The sequence below is a fragment of the Doryrhamphus excisus genome, chromosome 3 (genome assembly GCF_030265055.1).
Source record: "Doryrhamphus excisus isolate RoL2022-K1 chromosome 3, RoL_Dexc_1.0, whole genome shotgun sequence".
In the NCBI taxonomy this organism is placed as follows: Eukaryota; Metazoa; Chordata; class Actinopteri; order Syngnathiformes; family Syngnathidae; genus Doryrhamphus; species Doryrhamphus excisus.
Genome location: NC_080468.1, coordinates 16,409,861 through 16,433,745, shown reverse-complemented (window position 1 = coordinate 16,433,745; position 23,885 = coordinate 16,409,861). Strand labels below are relative to the sequence as shown.

General features: G+C 44.4%; 1 protein-coding gene across 3 annotated transcripts in view; it reads right to left on the bottom strand.

The window, feature by feature from the left end:
• Positions 1-23,885, bottom strand: part of grid1b (glutamate receptor, ionotropic, delta 1b) — a 125,155-nt gene that overhangs the window by 96,113 nt on the left and 5,157 nt on the right. For all 3 annotated transcript variants that reach the window (XM_058065692.1, XM_058065689.1, XM_058065691.1), the window contains exon 2: positions 22,975-23,130. Coding sequence is in view for 2 of the 3 variants with exons in the window: in XM_058065689.1 (XP_057921672.1) it covers positions 22,975-23,130 (156 nt within the window). In the remaining variant the exon portion in view is untranslated. The remainder of the gene's footprint in view (positions 1-22,974; positions 23,131-23,885) is intronic.

Below are 23,885 nucleotides of genomic sequence, written 5' to 3'. Positions count from 1 at the left end.
GGCGTCACACGTCGTTGGACCCGTCCAAACAAACGCTTAGTTGCGATAAAATAGGAGCCCCTGGTGGGAGGGGTGGGGACGGGACGGGGGTGGGGGGGCTTTTAATGCTCCAGTTGGTTTCATTTGCTGACGCGCTTGGCACTTCCTGAAAGTTGGCGAGCTTCAGCGCCATTTTTAATCACAACCTCTGAATGTTTATAAACAGGGCTCGTTTATTTGTACTCGGGGCTCGTCGGGTCAGGATGTGCGTTGGCTGGTCCCCCCCCCTTCCCCCACTCCAGGACCAGAGGAAGTGCTCCTCTCACCCACACGGCAGAAATACAGTGAGGGTCATCGAGTCCAACCACTACCTCGCTCACAGCGCCGCCAATATGTGCCACGCCGACGCCGTTGAAGCTGTGATGCCGTGACGACCAGGAGGCGAGCAAAAGAAGCACAGCTGCTCTCAGCACTTTGAACGGGATCAGCACAAAAAACCAGGGAGTGCATTGGGCCCGTCTGAAAACACGCTAAGCGTCCCGGCGGAGGGAAAACTTCCCATCTGAAGCTGGCATGAAAGACTCGTTAGTTGTCCCTTCCGACTCTTGGATGTATGACGTAATCAGTCAGCTGCACGGGAACGAGGTTTTTTAAACGAGCAGCGTGAGGAGGAACCGCTGTGTCCAAAGTGCGGCCCGGGGGCCGTTGGCGGCACACTGCTGTGTTTTTATTGCCCCGTGGCACATTGTGAAAATGCAATTTAACAAAAAAATTCAAAAAAAAATAAAAAAATAAAGAAAAAATATTAGGACATTAAAGTCATAACATTAAACCAAAAAATAATATTTTTACAATGATTAACTTAAAACTTAAAATAACTGTGTTTTTATTGCCCTGTGGCAAATTGTAAAAATGCAATTTAACAAGAAAATTTAAAAAATTTATTACAAAAATAAAAAAGAAATATTAGGACATTAAAGTCATAACATTAAAACAAAAAAAACATATTTTTACAATGATTAACTTAAAACTTAAAATAGCTATGTTGTTATTGCACTGTGGCACATTGTAAAAATGCAATTTAACAAGAAAATTAAAAAAAATTATTACAAAAATAATGAAGAAATATTAGGACATTAAAGTCATAATATTAAGACAAAAAAATCAAAATTTTACAATGATTAACTTAAAACTTCAACTTAAAAAATATATTCTAATAATACAATTACACAAGGAAATGAAAAAACGCAAAAATAAAAAAACAAGCTTTAATTTTATGAGAAGAAATTAGAAATACAAAGGGATTAGACTCATAAAATTACAAGAAAAAAAAAGCGTACCTTTACCAGTTTAACTAGTAAACTAGTCATTTAGAGCGCCCCCTGCTGAAAGAAGAGCGCATGATGCGACGTAACGAGACAGCTACGGCGCTAATGAGACGGGACGGCGAGGAAAAGGAGATGAAAGTTACAGCGGGCACAAAACCAACGCCAAAAATGTTGAATTCTAATTTCAATATTTCATCATGGCGCTCCCTCCTCCTCCTCCTCCTCTTCTGGCTGTGTGTTTGTGTGTTCATAAATATTAAACATACACAAGATTCCTAAACGCAGCAGATCCATTATCTTAACATACTGGTGACGACACACACACACACACACACTCAGACACAAATAATTAAGCTCTAGAAAGCAGAAGAGACTTAATGAACTCCAAAAAACAACAGCAGGACAGGAAAGGAGAGGAGAGGAGAGGAGAGGACACCTTGGCGACCTTGGAACAACACTTTGTCCTCCTATTGAAATGCAGCACAGCAGCATACGTATTTAAAGGTCCCAAAGAAATGATTGATCTAATATCATATCATACGACGTGACGCGACAAATCATGCAGATGTAACATCTCACACTGCTGACGTCCGCAAGAGTAAAAGATTGATTCCCAAGCTCAGCTCGGCAACGGCGACGCGTCGTCATAAAAGGGAAGCAAAAAAGTCGACATTGTCACTGTGAGAGGAATATCAAGATATTATTGTCATTTCACTTTAATATGTCACTTCTATATGCTGGGGGAATGTCTTGGTTCCAAAAAAGTCATGACATTGTTTATCAACGCAGTGGTCCCTTTTTAGTGCAGTTAATTGGGTCCAGACCTTTAATCAATGGAATGTTTTTATAGCCAGACCATTAAAAATGATCTACTACCTTCTAAATATGTTTTTTAACATTATTAGAGCCCTCTAGACATGAAATAACACCCCTATAGTCACAGTTACAGTCCTATTACCCAATATAGTAGACATAATAAGAGAAAATAAGCCATATAAGACATAAAAAACATATTTCCAACCTTCTAAATACAGTTATAAAGATTATTAGAGCCCTCGAGACATGAAATAACACCCCTACAGTCACAGTTCCTGCCCTATTACCCAATATAGTAGACATAATAAGAGATAAAAAGCCATATAAGACATAAAAACATATTTTTAACCTTCTAAAGACAGTTATAAACATTAGCGCCCTCTAGACATGAAATAACACCCCTATAGTCACAGTTACAGTCCTATTACCCAATATAGTAGACATAATAAGAGAAAATAAGCCATATAAGACATAAAAAAAGTATTTTCAACCTTCTAAAGACAGTTATAAACATTAGAGCCCTCTAGACATGAAACAACACCCCTATAGTCACAGTTACAATCCTATTACCCAATATAGTAGACATAATAAGAGAAAATAAGCCATATAAGACATAAAAAACATATTTTCAACCTTCTAAAGACAGTTATAAAGATTATTAGAGCCTTCTAGACATGAAATAACACCCCTATAGTCACAGTTACAGTCCTATTACCCAATATAGTAGACATAATAAGAGAAAATAAGCCATATAAGACATAAAAAAACGTATTTTGAACCTTCTAAAGACAGTTATAAAGATTATTAGAGCCCTCTAGACATGAAATAACACCCCTATAGTCACAGTTACAGACCTATTACCCAATATAGTAGACATAATAAGAGGGGAAAAAAGCCATATAAGACATAAAAACATATTTTCAACCTTCTAAAGACAGTTATAAAGATTATTAGAGCCCTCTAGACATGAAATAACACCCCTATAGTCACAGTTACAGACCTATTACCCAATATAGTAGACGCAATAAGAGAAAATAAGACGTAACATAGACAATATTTACGACTTTCTGCATCCAGTTTTTAACAATATTAGAGCCTTCTGGAGATGACATAACACCCCTATGGACACCTTTATGCTGCTATTAAACAATATGGTAGACATAATAAGACAAACTTATTCCAGAACATCCTGGCATTTATTCAACGGGGAATGTTTTATTTAAATGTGACTTATTTCATCTTGTGTATCTTTGGTTTTTCCTCTTGCTGTAAAATGTACTTTAGCCTGGCTGGCTGCTGCTAGCATGGAGATAAAATCAGCGCGCTGGAAGATAAGAAGACAAAGTGGGATTATAATGACGACAAGAGGTGTTCAAGGGGTGAATCTTGTCCCAAAAAAAGGGACGACTTAGGAGTCAAGTGTCGACTCCCAGCAGGAGTGTGATTATCCGGAATAATACCGCTCCTTCCCGGAGCCGAGAAGTGGGATTAGATTTAATTAGTCTGTCAGCGGCTTCAACAAGCCTCTTGATTGACACTCCAGCGGCGCGGCGGTCCATGATGGAGGAGGCGGGGACGACCTCGCGACCTGTCGTTTGTCATGCCCGCTTTTCACCTTCACCTGCTGTCAGCGTGGCCGCCGCCCACCACGTCCGTCATCGCTCATCCTCGCACGTTAGCGTGAAGCTAGCGATGGAACGAACGCTAATTAGCAGCAATCAATGCACGCGGCCGTTTAGCGCTAACTAGGAAACGGCATTGATCTCTTCCATGGTGGATCCTACGTATCATTGGTCCTCTTTACGCTACCGTCACAGGAGGATGGAAACACCATCATGCTCCCTGTGTGGCTTCACGCAACCATCCATCCAACCATACCCCCATCCCCCCATCCATCCATCATCCACCCACCTATCCATACATCCATACATCCATACATCCTTTCATCCTTTCATCCTTTCATCCTTTCATCCATCATCCATCCTTTCATCCATCCATCCGACCATACCCCCATCCACCCATTCTCTCATCCCACCATCCATCCATCCATCCTCCCATCCATCCCACCATCCACCCATTCATACCCCATCCATCCACCCACCCACCTATCCATCTACCCATCCATCCATCCATCTGACCATACCCCCATCCACCCATCCATCATCCATCCTTTCATCCATCCATCCGACCATACCCCCATCCACCCATTCTCTCATCCCACCATCCATCCATCCATCCATCCTCCCATCCATCCCACCATCCACCCAATCATACCCCATCCATCCACCCACCCACCTATCCATCTACCCATCCATCCATCCATCTGACCATACCCCCATCCACCCATTCATCCATCCATCCTTTCATCCATCCATCCATCCGACCATACCCCCATCCACCCATCCATCCATCCACCCATCTATCCACCATCCATCCAGCCCACCATCCACCCCCCATCCATCCACCCACCCACCTATCCATCTACCCATCCATCCATCCATCCACCCACCTATCCATCCATCCTTTCATCCATCCATCCCACCATACCCCCATCCACCCATCCACCCATTCTCTCATCCCACCATCCATCCATCCTCCCATCCATCCATCCCCCATTCATACCCCATCCATCCACCCACCCACCTATCCATCTACCCATCCATCCATCCATCTGACCATACCCCCATCCACCCTTCCATTCATCCATCCATCCTTTCATCCATCCATCCATCCGACCATACCCCCATCCACCCATCCATCCATCCATCCACCCATCTATCCCCATCCATCCATCCCCCATCTCCCCATCCACCCATCCATCCATCCCACCATCCACCCATTCATCCCCCATCCATCCACCCACCCACCTTTCCATCTACCCATCCATCCATCCGACCATACCCCATCCACCCATCCATCCATCCATCCATCCATTCGTCCATCCATCCTTTCATCCATCCATCCATCTTTTCATCCACCCATCAATCCATCTATACCCCATCCATCCCCCATCTCCCCATCCATCCATCCTCCCATCCCACCATCCATCCCCATGCATCCACCCACCCACCTATCCATCTACCCATCCACCCACCCACCTATCCATCTACCAATCCATCCATCCATCCCCCATCCACCCAGGCCCCCAATGACACCAACAATGTAATCATGTGATGCTACGCGTGTAGTAAATGAAACGAAGTAGTAGAGCGTACTGCGTGAAGCAGTCAGCAAAGTTTGCTGTGGCTTCCCTGACAGAAGGAGACGTTGGTCCTTCTGTCCTCTTGTGTCTGCTCACAAGATTACCACAAATCTCCTGGAGAAGACCCAAAGAAAACCCAAGCGCTTTTTCTCCATCTGCTACAAACATGGCAACAAAGACGCCAGCGTGCTTTTGTCACTTTGATACCCGCGTACGTACACACGGATATATCCTGTGTACACTGGGGGGGGGGGGGGGTAGTTGTCACTCTTAAATGTTTCAGGTCATCAAACACATGGAAATATTACTTTTTAAATGAAACTTTTTAGAAAAAATCCAAATCTCCATGGCCCTGTGTGAACAAGTCATGGCCCCCTGCAGCGAAGCAGCAAAACAGCCCCAGACCATCGCACTACCACCACCATATTTTACTGCTACATTATGTTCATTATTCCAGATGTAATGGGACACCTTCCAAAACCAGTCAGACCACAAAGTATTTTCCCAAAAGTCTTGGTCCAAATTCTTCCAAGTCCTGAAGCAGCAAAACAGCCCCAGACCATCGCACTACCACCACCATGTTTTACTGCTACATTATGTTCTTTATTCCAGATGTAATGGGACACCTTCCAAAACCAGTCAGACCACAAAGTATTTTCCCAAAAGTCTTGGTCAAAAGTCTTCCAGGTCCTGAAGCAGCAAAACAGCCCCAGACCATCGCACTACCACCACCATATTTTACTGCTACATTATGTTCATTATTCCAGATGTAATGGGACACAAAGTATTTTCCCAAAAGTCTTGGGAATTTTCTGGCAAAATTGAAACAAGCCTTAATGTTCTTTTTGCTCAGCAGTGGTTTTGGTCTTGGAACCCTGCCATGCAGGCCGTTTCTGCCCAGTGTCTTTCTTACGGTGGAGTCATGAACACTGACCTTAACTGAGGCAAGCTGTTGTGGGGTCTTTTGTGACCTCTTGGGGTCATTTTAGTTGGGAAAGTTCACCACTCTTTTGAGGATAATGTCTCTCAATGTGGTTTGCTGGAGTCCCAAAGCTTTAGAAATGGCTTTATATCTTTCTCCCATAAAAACTGCATTTTGTATTCAGTTGTGTTGTGATTGGCTAATATTTAAATGAGTTGACGATCTGAAACATTGAAGTGTTTCAAGCATACAAGAAAACAAGAAGAGGTTTTAAACCTTCTGTCCTCCATGTTTGTTATTGTGGCGTCCGACATGCAGTGTGTTCATGGAGCACCAACACTCGGCAGAGACCGAGTCACCGGCTCGTGTTCCAGCGGTGTTCCACCATAAATCATACATCAGGGCATTATGTTGGAATATGTACTCCCCCTGTGAGGGGTCCGTGCTCCCAAAACGTTTGAATTCGATGAAACCTGACAACGCTGAAACCCACAGAAGAACCACTCAGTTCCTCACCACCAAAGCACACAGCCGTCCATACGGAAGCTCACGTGGTAGGACCCAGGACCGGGCCCAGACCCGTGATGACCCGTTCGTTACCTTGGCGACCCGTGAGGTCACTCGGAGGTCGCTTCTATTGACCGGCCTGCTTGGCAGCGCCTCCAGCTCCTCCATCTGCTCTCTGAAGTGAAGCTTCTAGAAGCCAAAGCATGAAATCGTCATCCAATCAAGGTCCACCGTTCGCTTGGATGCAAGCGTTGGGGTTTCCTCCCAACATAGTAGACATAATAAGAGAAAATAAGCCATATAAGACATAAGAAACATATTTTCAACCTTCTAAAGACAGTTATAAAAATTATTAGAGCTCTCTAGACATGAAATAACACCCCTATAGTCACAGCTACAGACCTATTACCCAATATAGTAGACATAATAAGAGAAAATAAGCCATATAAAACATAAAAAACATATTTATTTTCAACCTCATGAATACAGTTATAACGATTATTAGAGCCCTCTGGACATGAAATAACACCCCTATAGTCACAGTTACAGACCTATTACCCAATATAGTAGATATAATAAGAGAAAAAAAGCCATATAAGACATAAAAAAACATATTTTCAACCTTCTAAAGACAGTTATAAAGATTATTAGAGCCCTCTAGACATGAAATAACACCCCTATAGTCACAGTTACAGACCTATTACCCAATATAGTAGACATAATAAGGGAAAATAAGCCATATAAGACATAAAAAACATTTTCAACCTCATAAATACAGTTATAAAGATTATTAGAGCCCTCTAGACATGAAATAACACCCCTATAGTCACAGTTACAGACCTATTACCCAATATAGTAGATATAATAAGAGAAAAAAAGCCATATAAGACATAAAAAACATATTTTCAACCTTCTAAAGACAGTTATAAAGATTATTAGAGCCCTCTACACATGAAATAACACCCCTATAGTCACAGTTATGGACCTATTACCCAATATAGTAGACATAATAAGGGAAAATAAGCCATATAAGACATAAAAACATATTTTCAACCTTCTAAAGACAGTTATAAAAATTATTAGAGCCCTCTAGACATGAAATAGCCCCCCTATAGTCACAGTTACAGACCTATTAGCCAATATAGTAGACATAATAAGAAAGACATAAGACATAGAAAACCTGTTTATGACTTCCTAAGTACAGTTCTGACCATTGATATAAATAACCCCCCAAAGGACCCTTTGGAAGGGAGTCGTGATGAAAACCGCCGTACCAGCGTTAACTAGCTTGCAACGCATTAGCGTGTTTGTGTTAGCTGCCACGAACAAGAAACGAAACAACTCTGGGTTTCATCTTTTGACGACAGGAAGAACGTATTTCGGCTTTTGTCTGTGTGGTTTTGTCGATGACGTCTCAGTGCTCGTCTGATTGAATAATTCATTCAGCGGTGTGCAAAATGAATAAAGACATTAAGTCTTGCTGAAAAATGCAGCTGACACAAACACAATAAAAGCCTCAAGCCTGCATTATTCAAACAGGAGACGCTTTCAGACGTGACGGTAAATACGAGTCAATAAATAAGCAACACCTTGGCGTCAAAGACCGGTACGAGTGGAGCATCGCCTCGGCTGCCGACACATGTCCACATCGGGTGGACACACAACGGGTCAAACCTGAGCCTGACATCACCAAGACACGGAATGACTGAAATATAAAAAGTCAGCATGTTTGAGGGGGAGGGGGGGGGGGGGGCGTGAAGTTGGACGCATCATCTGTCCTAAATGTCCGGCTGGGATTCAGGGACAGCCAAGAGTCGTTCGCTAAGTCTTTCATTTCACTTCTAGTTCATTTCCTTTCCTTTCAATTGGATTTTTTTATCGAACACAACAGAAGCCGTTCAAGGATACCAAGCACGGCTTTTTCTTTTAGTAAACAAACTTCACACAGGAAAGGCTAATTCCCTCATTTTCACAATTTAACATTCACAAATGACTTTTTATATTTTTACAAATTATTATTAATTTTAAGTTAAATAAATGTAGAATTATAATTTACTTTGTGCTATTATTATTAGCACTATTATGTATTAGATATGGTTTATTTTTCAAGATTTACATTTATTATGTTTATCCTTTTTTAATTCGGTCATTTTTAAACATCCCATTCACTGTGAATTTTTTGTTATTAATATTCATTATAATGTATTTATTATACGGCCATTATTATTGAAATTATTGTTTTAGTGATGAACATTGCTATTTATTAGAATTGATTTTTGCAGAAAAAAACATCTCAGTCACCCTTTTTATTTAAAAAAAATCTTTATTATTATAATTATTATTAAAAATATTATTTATTTGTATTCCTATGCATTAGTAATTGTTTATGAAGCATTTCATTTTTTTAATCTCAAAAAAACATCTCAAGTCACCCTTTTCATTTTTAGAAAATTCTTTATTATTATAATAATGATTAAAAATATTATTTATTTGTATTCCTATGCATTAGTAATTGTTTATGAAGCATTTCATTTTTTCATCTAAAAAAACATCTCAAGTCACCCTTTTCATTTTAAAAAAATCTTTATTATTATAATTATTATTAAAAATATTATTTATTTGTATTCCTATGCCTTAGTAATTGTTTATGAAGCATTTCATTTTTTCATGTAAAAAAACATCTCATTCACCTTTATTTAAAAAAATATATATTTCTTATTATTATTATTATTGTTATTTGATGATTATTATTTTTATTTAAGTTATTGCTTGTTATTTACTATTTTAATTGTATCTATTATTTATTTACATTTTTTTCTCCAAAATAGGCAGTTTTTTTTTTTTGCTGACTCGTGAGCAGCGTCAGGGAGGCTGAAGTCGACACCGTGACGCCCATTCCATCTGTTCATGGATCGTGAATCGTGCTGAGTTGTTATACATTCTGTATAATAATTATAAATAATAAATAATAATGAATATAATATAATAATTGTGTTGAAGAAGTGTGTGCAGGGAGGGAACAATGGCAATTGAAGAGAGAAGGGACGGGTTCACAGACCTTTCAACCTGGTTGAAACCATTTTTGTCCCCCACACAACCTGCCGTGTTCCTAGTGTAAGCCCCGCCTCTTCCTGTCTAGGCGTCACGTCAGCTGTCACTCACCGGTGGGTTGTCCGAGCTAACCCCTCATCCCCTCCTCCTCCGCCACCCCCTGAGGGTTAATTGAGGTGCCGTGCGCACATTGAGCGCAGATTGCATATCGGCGATAGCGATAGCGCGCCACTTTCTGGCGAGCGTTGCGGGCCGAGCGCTGAGGATCTGCTGCGGCAGACCGTGGGCCCGCAGGCGCCATGAATATTTCATGCGGAGCTCATACCAAAACATTCAACGTGCTTTTGGATGCCAAACACTCGCCGAAGACGAGCGACGACACGTTAGCCGCTTCTAATGACTGATCTTTGATGCATTTGGAGGGAGTGTGTGTGTGTGTGTGCGTGTGCGTGTGTGTGTGCGTTTGTGTGTGTGTGTGTGCGTGTGTGTGTGTGTGTGTGTGTGTGTAAGTAAGACAGCAAACAAATCATTTGATGATGTAAATGTTTGCCCTAAAAGAGTAAGGCTGTACGTTTCCTGACAGTCGTTGTTTGTAAAAGTCAAGTCGTGAAGAGAATGTTGAGAACGCCAAGAAGCACTAGAGGGACGGAGACCGAGCTCTTCTGCGGCATGGAGACACAGCAGATGTTCATCTCTTCCTGGAAATGTCCCCGCCCCCCCTCCAGGACAACAACATGCATGTGGTCCCTAACACGCTCATAAAAACAGTGAAGTAGACTGACGATGGAGTCTCCTTCTCCGAGCTCCCTGTCTGTTCTCTTCTTCTCTCCTTCTTTTTCTCTTCTCCACCTTCTTCTGCATCTCCTTTTTTCTACTTCTTTTCCCGCTTTTCTCCTTCCTTTCCTCCTGTTACTCCCTTGTTCATCTTCTCCTGTCTCCTCCTATGAGGACGGCTGTTCCTCTGTGACATCACAAAGGAACAGTTTCGCAACGCCTTCTGAAATCAAGGGTTTTGAACCATCTGGGCGTGCATGGTTGACACCCAGAATCGAACATTGTAGCTACATTTATAGGACAGGAACGGCGGGGGGGGGGTCATAGTCATTCATTCATTTTCTACCGCAGGGGGTGCTGGAGCCTATCCCAGCTGTCTTGGGGCAAGAGGCGGGGTACACCCTGGACTGGCGGCCAATCACAGGGCTTAATAAAATACTTTATTCTATCTTATTTAAACAGAGACAGCCTCCTCCACTCCACCACCGCGCGTGGAACGTGTGTGTGTGTGTAGATCACACACAGCCCGTCTGCAGCCTCAACCTTTATCCAATCACGGTAGACCGCCATGACGCGGCCCATTAGCATTGACCGTCTTTGCTGATGTCAGCAGAAAAATGTTGGCATCTCACACACACACACACACGTGCACGCGCACACGCACGGTGTCCTCAGTTGTACCCTTGAGAGATTCATTAGCAGATGACAGAAGCTGAGCACGACGGCCGCTAGCACGTTGGCGCCGTCGAGCGTGTTTTGCTAAGCTAGCAGAGAGGAAGATTTGAAGATGTCTTTTATTTATGTTTTCCTTGTTGATCTTTCTGCGAAAAAGCCTTGATGGGTTTATGCCGTTTCCATTACAGCCACTAATCTTCATCAAAGTGAGACCTCTTGCGAGGCTTGTTTGCGTTTCTGCTTTGTTGTCTTTTTCAAGAGTCAGCGTTTAACCGCCAAGGTTTCGTTTTGGCTTCCTTTGAATTCCAATTCTGCTCCACGGTCGGCCCGGAGCGGAACGGCGATAAGAAGTACGAGCTTTGCTTACTTTTAAATATAAAAACAGCCCATTCTCCTCTCCGCCTATGCTGGGCGCCATGGCAACGTCACCATGGCAACAGGCTAAACAGCAAGCGTCAAGGGTGATGCGTCGCTCGGACAATATTTACAAGTCCTTCCCTTTTTCCCCGTCATCCTCTCTGCCGCCTGATCTGAGCCGCCGTGACTGGTGTGTGCGGGCCAACCTACTTCCTGCCGCCCCGCGCCGCCGCGTGCAAACGCTCACGTGCACACGCCGCCCCGGCTGGTGCGCGTCCGCACGCGGCCCAGTGGCGAAAAAAAAACCGCGTTTGATCGATCGCTCCGGACATCCCTCTAATGACTCGCCGCTACTCGCCGGGCCTGTCGCTTCCGCTCAGCGGGGCCCGTGATTGGCCGGGGCGGCGCAGCATGTGCGCCGGGGGATGGCGCTCGGCCCGTGGCGCTTCCCGCGGCAGCCAGCGCGCTCCGAAGCAGGTACTGGACTGGGATGTCGAGGCCGATCTTGTGCGAGCGCATGAAGCGCAGGAGAGGAGCGCCTTCACCTCTCGCGCTTCGTTCCAGCGAGTTGGCCTGGAGAAGATCAACTCCTTACAAGCACTCCGGACCAATACCGGACCGGGGAGCACTCAGGCTGGGCAGTGAAGGCACCACGAGGCACCTTGACCTCCAATGATCACTGCGGCAACTTGAAAGATGACATCTTTATTTAGACACTTGATTTTTCTCCCGAGTGTGAGTGCGTGTTATGTAAGAGTCCATGCTGTGATATGCGATATGATGATGCTTTGTTCCCACGCATGGAAAGATCAACACACTAGTGTCCGTGTGGGTGTGTAAAAACGTGTGCGTGTGCGTGTGCGTGTGTGTGTGTGTGTGTGTAAGTGTAACTGTATGCTACATGAACTGGGGGCTATTGGTGATTGTTAATCAGTTAATCATCAGATGGCTGATGGGCCAAGTTTAAGTCTTAAGTTCCGACATGAGGCCTCAAGCATGGCGTCACAAGTCGCGCACACACACACGCACACACACACTCTCATTCCGGCCCATTCCGCAAAAAAAAAAAATATCGAAATCCCAGATCAAGCAGGAAGATTGATGGTGTCACAAGCCGACAGAGATGTCGGTAGGATGGTGGGGGGACGACAGGAGGTCTCACTCTCTGGCTTTCCGGTTTAAGAGCAGTTTAAAGAGCAAAATAAACGAAGCGCGGCCGGGCTTTTGCGGTGCCGCCGTAATTAAAGCCGCGGTCCGATAAATGAGCACAGCGGGAGAATCCATACCCCCCACCCCCCCACCCCACCCCCGGGGGCGACCCGCCACGGCCTCGTCTTCATCACGAGGCGCGGTACGGGTTGCTCGCTGAGTTCCCTCTGCTTGTTTGCCGTTTGAAGAAGACATCTGGTCCTCCGGCATGAACCCGTGACGCCTGCTAAGATGAGAAGCAAAGCGTTTCTACGACAACCTGAACAGCCCGGTTGCGATGGATTCAATGCCGTGACAGCTAGACAACTAGATAGGACAGTCCTTTACAGTCTTTAGGCTTGCACTGACGACGTTTGCTGTGATGACAGGAAAAACATCTTCTCAGACCGCCTGAACAACACAGCTACGATCGACTTGATAGGACTGTCCTATCTAGTACTTGTGCTAGAAAGTGATGACACCTGCTCAGATGGGGGGGGGGTAAAACATCTTCCAAGACAACCTGAACTGTCCAATGCCCTGACAGTTTGATAGGACTTGATAGAGCTGTCCTATGTAGTCATTTAGCATAAACTGATGAAGGGCGCTCAAATGAGAGGCAAACTGCCGCCTGAACAGCGCAGTTGTGACTATGAAATGCCCGGACAGCGAGATGGGGTTGTCCTATCTAGTATTTGTGCTAGAAAGTGATGACACCTGCTCAGATGGGGGGTGTAAAACATCTTCCAAGACAACCTGAACAGCCCAATGCCCTGACAGGTACCAAGGACTGTCCTATCTAGTATTCATGCTTAAAACTGATTCAGCCTGCTCAAGTGAGAGACAAAACAGCTTCCAAGACGACCTGAACAGCCGGGTTGGGGTCAATTCAACGCCCTGACAGCTATATAGGATGATAAAGAACTGTCCTATCTAGTATTTGTGCTAGAAAATGATGACACCTGCTCAGATGATAGGTAAAACATCTTCCAAGACGACGTGAACAGCCCAGTTGGGGTCAATTCAATGCTTTGACAGCTATATAGGATGAGAAAGAGCTGTCCTATCTAGTCTTGAACATGAACCGATGAGGCATGCTCAAATTAGAGGCAAAACATCTTCCAAGACGACCTGAACAACCCAGTTGGGGTCAATTCAATGCTTTGACAGCTATATAGGATAATAAAGAACTGTCCTATCTAGTATTTGTGCTAGAAAATGATGACACCTGCTCAGATGAGGGGTAAAACATCTTCCAAGACGACCCGAACAGCCCAGTTGGGATCAATTCGATGCTTTGTTAGCTATATAGGATGAGAAAGAACTGTCCTATCTAGTATTTGTGCTAGAAAATGATCATACCTACTCAGATGAGGGGTAAAACATCTTCCAAGACGACTTGAACAACCCAGTTGGGGTCAATTCAATGCTTTGACAGCTATATAGGATGAGAAAGAGCTGTCCTATCTAGTCCTGAACATGAACCGGTGAGGCGTGCTCAAATGAGAGGCAAAACATCTTCTAAAAAAACCTGAACAGTCCAATTGTGATCGATTTCGGACTTCAGAGGAACTCGTCTTTGTGCTAGAAACCGATGACGCATGCTCACAGCGGAGAAACAACCTGAAAGGCCCAGCAGCTGCGATCAATCCCACACCCTGACAGTTAGATTGGACTGTTCTATCTGGTCTTTGAACAGGAACCGATGAAGCCTGCTCAGATGAGAGGCGAGATGTCTTCTAAGAGACCAGCAGAGACCAGCAGAGACCATGACCTGGATGGAGAGAATGTTCACAGACACAACGATGGCCGCGCCAAGAAGAGAAAGAGGCCGGCTGTGGGAGACGTGACGGCGCCACAAAATGGACCCCGGCTCATTTTGCACCCCTTGAGACACGAGCACGCGTTGTTGTGTTCGAGTGCAACACACGTTCGCCACTTTCACACAGAAGTCTCGTTTTACAGCCACCACATCAACCACGAATACACGACCATGCGGCGCTCCCACTGGACCCCCCTGGAACCCCGTCGGACCCCCCGGGACCCACAGGGAAACATATAACACACACACAATGTAATGAAAGGTATTCATTTTAAATAGCCTGAATAAATAGTGACGCCTTTGTCAAAATGTTCCCTTTTGTTAATGAAGCTAACGAGTATTAATTAGTGCCGCATTCATAGACAGTCAAAGAATTAATTAGAGCTTTTCAAGTAACGTTACTCAAGCACACAAATGGCAGAGAAGAACATCCGTTGAAGGAGAACATTATATTTATATATATTTATATATTATATTTATATATTTATATATATATATATATTACTATTATTTTATTGTTTTTCTTTATTTTTATGATTAATTAAAGAATCAAGGTGAGTACATTATATTAGAATCTATTAAATAACATGATTCATTCATATATTTTATTGTTATGATGACTTTTGGAGCCGGCACATTATTATTACTATTATATTCAACTCTTGTAATTTTTTGTTATTATTATTCCAACAATTATTCTCATAATCATGATTCTAATTATTATATTACAGTAAGAATAATACTTATAATTATTATTATCATGTTTTAATTATTAGTAGTAGTAATAGAAGTAGTAGTCGCAGTAGTTTGTTAAAGTATTACTGTATTATAATGATTGATAATTCCAATTTTATTATGATACATGTCTAATAATAATAATAGTTATTGTTATTAGTGTTCAAGGTAAGCAGGTCACATGACCGCCATGTTGGCGCTGCCGTCTGCTGAGGTCAAGCGGCACTCAGGAGAGTAATTCGCCTTAAAGCAAACCTGTGTTGCGTTCAAGGACATTAAACGTGTGCTTGCGGGTAAAAGGTTTCATTGGCTGCAGATGTTTTGTACGCTTGTTAAAACGCTTTTACTTCCATTCCAGGGGACGAAACCCACCGCATAACACACTCCGTGCAAAGTCAATCAATCACGGCCGCCACCCCTCCACCTCGTACCACCCACCTGACCCCCAAGCCAGAAACAGCCATGACCTCCAAAACCTTCCACTGTGAATTCATTACACCGCTAATGCATCACACACACACACACACAGTTTCCACGGCCTCACAAACAGCGAGCAGCGAGCGACAACTTCCCCTCCAAGTTGATGCATCCAGACAGCGAGTTTGTGCGTCGTTGCGCTCGCCAAACGGGGAGTGCAGAGACACGACAAGCCGCTCTTCCAGAAATAACGCCAAGACATTTTTCAACACAAAGTGTCACAATATTAGCGCCGCTCTCCGCGTGGCATGCTAACTAGCTGCTAGCTGCCGAGCAGCATTGTGCAGCGATGGACAGCAGCTGGAAGGTGGACACACACACACACACACGCACAAACACACAAACATACACACACACGGCATTGCGTGATGGCCATAATCGGAGCACGCACATGAATACGACTCGCTTGTGCTGCTGACTCATTTTCATCAACACGTTGGGAACAAATCGGTCATGAAGACGGAGTGGGAGGAGCTAATGTTGAGTCAACAACTTCCTGGTTGCCATGCCGACGAGCCAAACACTTTGCTGTGGAACATCATGTACACTTCACTTTAAACACGCCACGCTTTAAACGCTCCGGCTCGCCGTTGTTGCATCAGCTTCTCTTATGTGGCTTCTAGATGTCGTGTTCACGGGTCTTTTGAACGACTCTTCTAAGTGAGCTATCAGAACCGATTTGTTATCTTATTTTATTTACTTATCTTCGATTCGCAAATCAGTTTGCATCTTCTCTTCAAAGAGACATTCGACAAATTCAGCTCGTTCGCCAACGTCGCACACGAGTGTCCCTCGTTTATCACAGTTTAGCGCTTCCAGACTCGACATTGAGAAGTGAATTTCCGTGAAGTAGGAATCGAATGTTTTCATAGTCAGAGTATAGAAAACCTGTTTAAAACCCTTTTTAATATTATTAGAGCCCTCTAGACATGAAATAACACCCCTATAGTCACTTTCACTTTTAACGCTCCGGTTCGCCATTGTGGCTTATAGACGTCATGTTCACGGGTCTTTTGAACGACTCTTCTAAGTGAGTCACAGTGTAGCGCTTCCAGACTCGACCTTGAGAAGTGAATTTCCGTGAAGTAGGAATCGAATATTTACACCCTTTTTAATATTATTAGAGCCCTCTAGACATGAAATAACACCCCTATAGTCTCCTTTACCCTCTTATTACCTCATATAGTAGACATCATCAGGGGAAATAAGGCACATTAGGAATAGAAAACCTGTTACAATACGTTACGTAAATACGTTGTGGGCTGCACGGTGGTCGAGTGGTTAGCACGCATGCCTCACCGCTAGGAAACCCGAGTTCAATTTCACCCTCGGCCATCTCTGTGTGGAGTTTGCATGTTCTCCCTGTGCACGGTTTCCTCCCACATTCCAAAAAACATGCTAGGTTAATTAGCGACTCCAAATTGTCCATAGGTATGAATGTGAGTGTGAATGGTTGTTTGTCTATATGTGCCCTGTGATTGGCTGGCCACCAGTCCAGGGTGTACCCCGCCTCTCGCCCCAAGACAGCTGGGATAGGCTCCAGCACCCCCCGCGACTGAATGAATGAATACTTACTTTAATATTATTGGAACCCTCTAGAGATGACATAACACCCCTATAGTCAGCTTGACAGTCCAATTACGCATTGTCACTGAATGCAACACAAACTGTTAATTTAAATCTAAAAAACCATCTTTGAGTAGCTGAAATATGCACATTTTATGAGTGAACCCTTGAAATTGAAATCGAAAGCGTAAATAGTGTCTTGTTTCCCTCGGCGGTGCGGCGTTGGCGTGCCGCAGTGTCACGTTGTCGGACACTAACAAGACGGCTCGGGCTTCTTCATAATTCATCAATGGAGCATCAAAGTTACACCAGTCCTCATTAGCACGGCCCATGATTCATTCAAGGGTTCTTCACGCCGCCATCGCTGCGGCTTGACCCAGCGGGGACCAGCGGTAGGCAGCACTCGTGTACCTCTATCGCTTCCTTTCATGCTCGGGAATAATAAGAAAAAGTCCAGCGAGCGACCGCTTCGCTGTCGTCTTTGTTGGAAAGGTGTGTTCCTGAGTTCGCCGGGCAAGGAAGAAAAAGTAACAACTTAGCTCGGCAGCTCTTGAAGAACGTCCAATGAAGAACGTCCAATGAAGAACGTCCAATGAAGAACGTCCAATGAACGTCGACCGCTTCATCTCCATGAGAGCAGTTGTCATGTCAACCACAAAGGACTAGGAGTTCTAAAATGGCCAAATGATGACGTTAGAAACTCAATCCCTGCAATAGTGTGCATTCCCATGCACACATGAACACACCATCATGCGTATATGTGCGTGTGCATTTTGTCCAATCAGAAGCCAGAAAAAGCAACCAGAGACGACGTGCTCGGGCATTGCAACGCATCTGTTCATCATTATCGTGATGACATGTACGCTTCGGCCGCACGTGCGTGTTGGAAGTTATCTCAACGACATGGAACCAACTCCGCTAAGTCAATAACGTTGTGCTCTGTTCACATGAGAAAACCAGAATCAGTCACATGGTTTGTTATTGCATATCATTATCCAATTTGATCAGACTAATATTAGTTATAGTTATGCCCCAACATGCATACAGTGTATGTATTTCTGCTAAGATACACAGTAATGTCACAGTGACTTCCTAGAATGGGGGGGGGGGGGGGGGTGTTAGCATGATTTCTTGTTGTTCTGGAGTCTGGGGATGGACGTGGTGTGAGGTGGTCCTTTTCCCAACTAGACAGTACATGTATTCAGAGTACATGAGAGCATAGAAAACCTGTTTATGAATCTCCAGATTACATTATTAGAGCCCTCTTAACATGAAATAACACCCCTATAGTCACCTTGTATTACCTGATACACAGTAGAAGACATTCATTCATTCATTTTTTCCTCACCAGGGTCGCGGGGGTGCTGGAGCCTATCCCAGCTGTCTTTCAGGCGAGAGGCGGGGTACACCCTGGACTGGTGGCCAGCCAATCACAGGGCACATATAGACAAACAACCATTCACACTCACATTCATATGGACAATTTGGAGTGGCCAATTAACTTAGCATGTTTTTTTGGAATGTGGGAGGAAACCGGAGTACCCGGAGAAAACCCACGCATGCACGGGGAGAACATGCAAACTCCACACAGAGATGGCAGAGGGTGGAATTGAACCCTGGTCTCCTAGCTGTGAGGTCTGCCCGCTAACCACTCGACCGCCGTGCCGCCCCCTTAGAAGACATTCATTCATTCATTCTTTCATTTTCTACCGCTTTTTCCTCACGAGGGTCGCGGGGTGCTGGAGCCTATCCCAGCTGTCTTTGGGCGAGAGGTGGGGTACACCCTGGACTGGTGGCCAGCCAATCACAGGGCACATATAGACAAACAACCATTCACACTCACATTCATACCTATGGACAATTTGGAGTTGCTAATTAACCTAGCACGAGGGTGGAATTGAACCCTGGTTTCCGAGCTGTGAGGTCTGCCCGCTAACCACTCGACCGCCGTGCCGCCCCCTTAGAAGACATAATAATAAAAAAAAAAATGACCTGTGCTCATGTGTGTTGCCGTAAATGTGTTGCGTTGCTAACTGAGGGGGCGGACAGGAAGTGACGCAAGGGACTCTGTTACGGCTGCAACAGAGTAAAAGTTATATAAAAAGTTATATAAAAGTAAGGTTATTCTTTTCTATTTGGGGTTTTGCAAGGTTGACTTTTCGCCACATGACCCTCAGTGGAAAAAACGTTGGACCCCACCCCCCCACAACCCCGCGTGCCAGGTAGTGTTTGAACCCCATTTGGGGGTTTGTATGTGATGCTGCTCATTAAATTTCTCTTCCACACGCTCCTCTTCAGCAGAGTGATTATTCCATCAAGTGTCGGCGGCGTTGGAGTGGAGGGAGGGGGGAGTGGGGGGGGCGGGGGGTGGGGGGACGGGGGTTGACATATTTGCCTCTCCATCAGCGCACAGCACAAGACCGACCAAGCACTCCACTCCCTAAACAATAAGCTCCACACACTCAGCACGCTCTGCGGTGCGTTCCAGGACCGCCTAACAAAGCTGGAAACCTCACACACATCATCGCCGACGCACAAAGACGTGAGCATATATAAGAGCGGGGATCCACAGTACTGAGTACTGAGTAGTACTGAGTAGTACTACACGTGGACTAGTACACAAAAAGGGCTGTCGTTAAGGAGCTCAGGGAGCGCTCACAAGGTGAAATCACTTCCATCTCGTTGCGTGTAAACACAAACGAGCGCCGGCGGGCAAACAGCATGAAAACTGGGACGCGGCGGCGTCTTATCAACCAAAACTCAAGAGACCTGCTGGGATTATCGGCCTCCGAGTCGTCACCACCTCAACGCTGACGAGTCACGGCCGGCAAAAATCAGGTCGGGTCACAATCTTTCATCATCTCGTCTTCTGTCGCCATGATTCACCGCCCTCCGCCGCCGCCGCGGTGGTGGCGGCCAAAGTTCATTCAGAAAAACACGCTTTTCAACTTTGCTCGTTTGTCATCTCGCTAATATGAGTCACTGATTGGACACGCGCACGCCGTGCACGTTAGCGCCGGGACGCCATCACTTCTGCACTGGTTTCTTCCGGCATGAACAATTAACACAGGGGGTGTCCAACGTGGCCTGGCCTTTCTAAAACATTACGGTGGGGGGGGGGGGGGGGGGGGGGGGGGGCATTCTAACCAGAATAACTTATAACTCATAAAATACTTCAGTACCATGGAGCTGAAATATGAAAGGAATATTATCTGAAAGAAACTAAATCAGGTTGTCATTTGGGGAAAATTAGGTTGGGGAAGAAGTCTAAATAAGATAAAGATAAAGTCAGAATACTAGAGGAATAGGGTCAGAATACTACGGGAATAAAGTCAGAATACTACAGGAATAGGGTCAGAATACTAGAGGAATAGGGTCAGAATACTACGGGAATAAAGTCAGAATACTACAGGAATTAAGTCAGAATACTACAGGAATAAACTCAATACTACAGGAATTAAGTCAGAATATTACAGGAATAAACTCAATACTACAGGAATAAAGTCAGAATACTAGAGGAATGAACTCAATACTACAGGAATAAAGTCAGATTACTACAGGAATTAAGTCAGAATACCACAGGAATAAAGTCAGAATACTACAGGAATAAAGTCAGAATACTACAGGAATAAACTCAATACTACAGGAATAAAGTCAGAATACTACAGGAATTAATTCAGAATATCACAGGAATAAACTCAGAATACCACAGGAATAAAGTCAGAATACTATGGGAATAGGGTCTGAATACTACAGGAATGAAGTCAGAATACTACAGGAATAGGGTCAGAATACTACAGGAATAAAGTCAGAATACTACAGGAATAGGGTCTGAATACTACAGGAATGAAGTCAGAATACTACAGGAATAGGGTCAGAATACTACAGGAATGAACTCAATACTACAGGAATAAAGTCAGATTACTACAGGAATTAAGTCAGAATATCACAGGAATAAACTTGGAATACTACAGGAATAAAGTCAGAATACTACAGGAATTAAGTCAGAATACCACAGGAATAAAGTCAGAATACTACAGGAATAAAGTCAGAATACTACAGGAATAAACTCAATACTACAGGAATAAAGTCAGAATACTACAGGAATTAATTCAGAATATCACAGGAATAAACTCAGAATACTACAGGAATAAAGTCAGAATACTACAGGAATAAAGTCAGAATACTACAGGAATTAATTCAGAATATCACAGGAATAAACTCAGAATACTACAGGAATAAAGTCAGAATACTATGGGAATAGGGTCTGAATACTACAGGAATGAACTCAGAATACTACAGGAATTAAGTCAGAATATTACAGGAATCAACTCAGAATACTACGGGAATCAAGTCTGAATACTATGGGAATAGGGTCTGAATACTACAGGAATTAAGTCAAAATACTACAGGAATAGGGTCAGAATTCTACAGGAATGAACTCAGAATACTACGGGAATAGGGTCCGAATACTACAGGAATAAAGTCCCAATACTACCGCCTTCCCAGCATGCCTTGCGGCTCCCGTTTTGTACAAAGGTGCGCCTTACTGTTTACGTTTTGTGTTGGCAGTGTGAATGAGTCACTACCACCATCGTCATCGTCATGTCCACGTGTCCAGACGGCCATGGCCATGTCCTTGTTTAGACAGGAAGTGACCTCATCCGGCTTTCTGGGACGCAGGTTTCCGAGGGCGTCGTTAGCGGAGAGGACAGGAATTAAAAAACAAAAACAAAAACCCAAAAACAAAAGAAGCGATAGAAATGCAGCAGACTGAAGTTGAATTTTGAAAGTGAAAACTACGTTGAAGTGGCAGCAGAGGAATCTCAGACGGTCAACAAAGCTCACATCACCAGCCAGTGTGTGTGTGTGTGCGTGTGTGTGTGTGCGTGTGTGTGTGTGTGTGCGTGCCCGAGGCTTGCTCTGTGCGTCCTTGTGGATAGATTTCATTTTGCCTCTTGTTCCTCTCCCAGTTTTTAACCTGGTAAGAGGAGGCATACAGTATGTCTGCCGGATGAATTAAACATGCTAACGTGCTAACGTGCTAAAGCAACAAGAGTTCGGGGGTTGGGGGTTAGAGCCACAGAAGAAGTCATGTGGGGAGCAGGGAGGTGACGGTTTCATCTGTGCTCTAATTGGACGCTAATTGAGGATCATGGCGAGACAATTAGCCTCGTTTGTCTGAGGATTAACGAGCACCTTCATCAAATGGAGCGGGTTATTACAGAGGGACGGGTCAGAGGTTTTTGCCCGATCAGGACCGGACCTAGTTACAGAAACACGATATCCATCCATCCATCTTCTGTGCTGCTTATCCTCACTAGGGGGCGTATGCTGGAGCCTACCCCAGCATGCATACCGATGGACACTTTGGAGTGGCCAATGTAGGAGGAAACCGGAGTACCCGGAAAAACCCACACATCTCCTCCAGATTCAAATCCAGGTCTTCCCAATCTCCTGACCGTGTGGCCAACATGCCAACCACTAAACCACCGTGCATCCCAGGTTCCTAAAATTTCAATTCAATGTGAGCCTCAGCAGGAGACCGAACCAGAACCAGAACCAAGCCGCTTACCTTCCTGCACGGCCTGGAATGGGTTGTCGGGCTGTATGAGTTTGATGGAGTGCGTGATCTTCTCGCTCTGCAGGACGTCGTCGCTCAAGCTGAGGTCGGACACGGCAAGCTGAAACACCTCGTCGTCCCTCACAGCGTTCTCCTCAAATATTGCACCTGGACGGCAGGCAGGTAAGGGTCAGAAACCACAGAACCAAACCATCAAACCGATACCTGACATGTTTACACTTAGCTCCTTTACATCTGGATCAAAATAGTATCCTACATATTTAAGCTAGTTAGCTAACTGGGCCTTGTACGTGTCAATCACAACACGCAGCTCTACGATTGGTCGCCATGCAGCTGTGTGGTCGGAGTCGACAGGCTGCTTTTCATGTGCTAAACGCAGCAGGAGAACGCACGTCAAACGTGTGTCGTCAGTCTCGAACCTCATGTACAGTCATGAGAAGGAAACGTGAGAAAACATCATTGTTATTTATTTAGCACTCCTCCGGTTAGCAAACTTATGAATATTCATCAAGCACAGCTGCTGGAGCTTGTCACAATTTAACATCAACATCATCTGCTAAATGCTGGGATTAGCCTGCCTTAGCCTAGCTTAGCCTAGCCTAGCTCATCTTAACCACCAGGATCTGCCTCAAGTCATGAGGTCATGATGAAAATCTTTCACCTTCCGTTCTACTTCTGGTTTTAAAAAAATGTTGCCATGGCAACATCCCCGTTCATCGGCCATTGTTTACAAGCATGTAAGCCACGCCCCCTCTACTTTTACTCCATAGACACTGATTGCCGCTGATTGTTTCACTTTTCAATCTGTCCTGTTGCCTGTGCATTTAATAATGGCAACATGAGAAAGTGAGATGATGAGGTGATGAGATTTTCTGGTGACATGGTGACGAGGTCATAGAGAT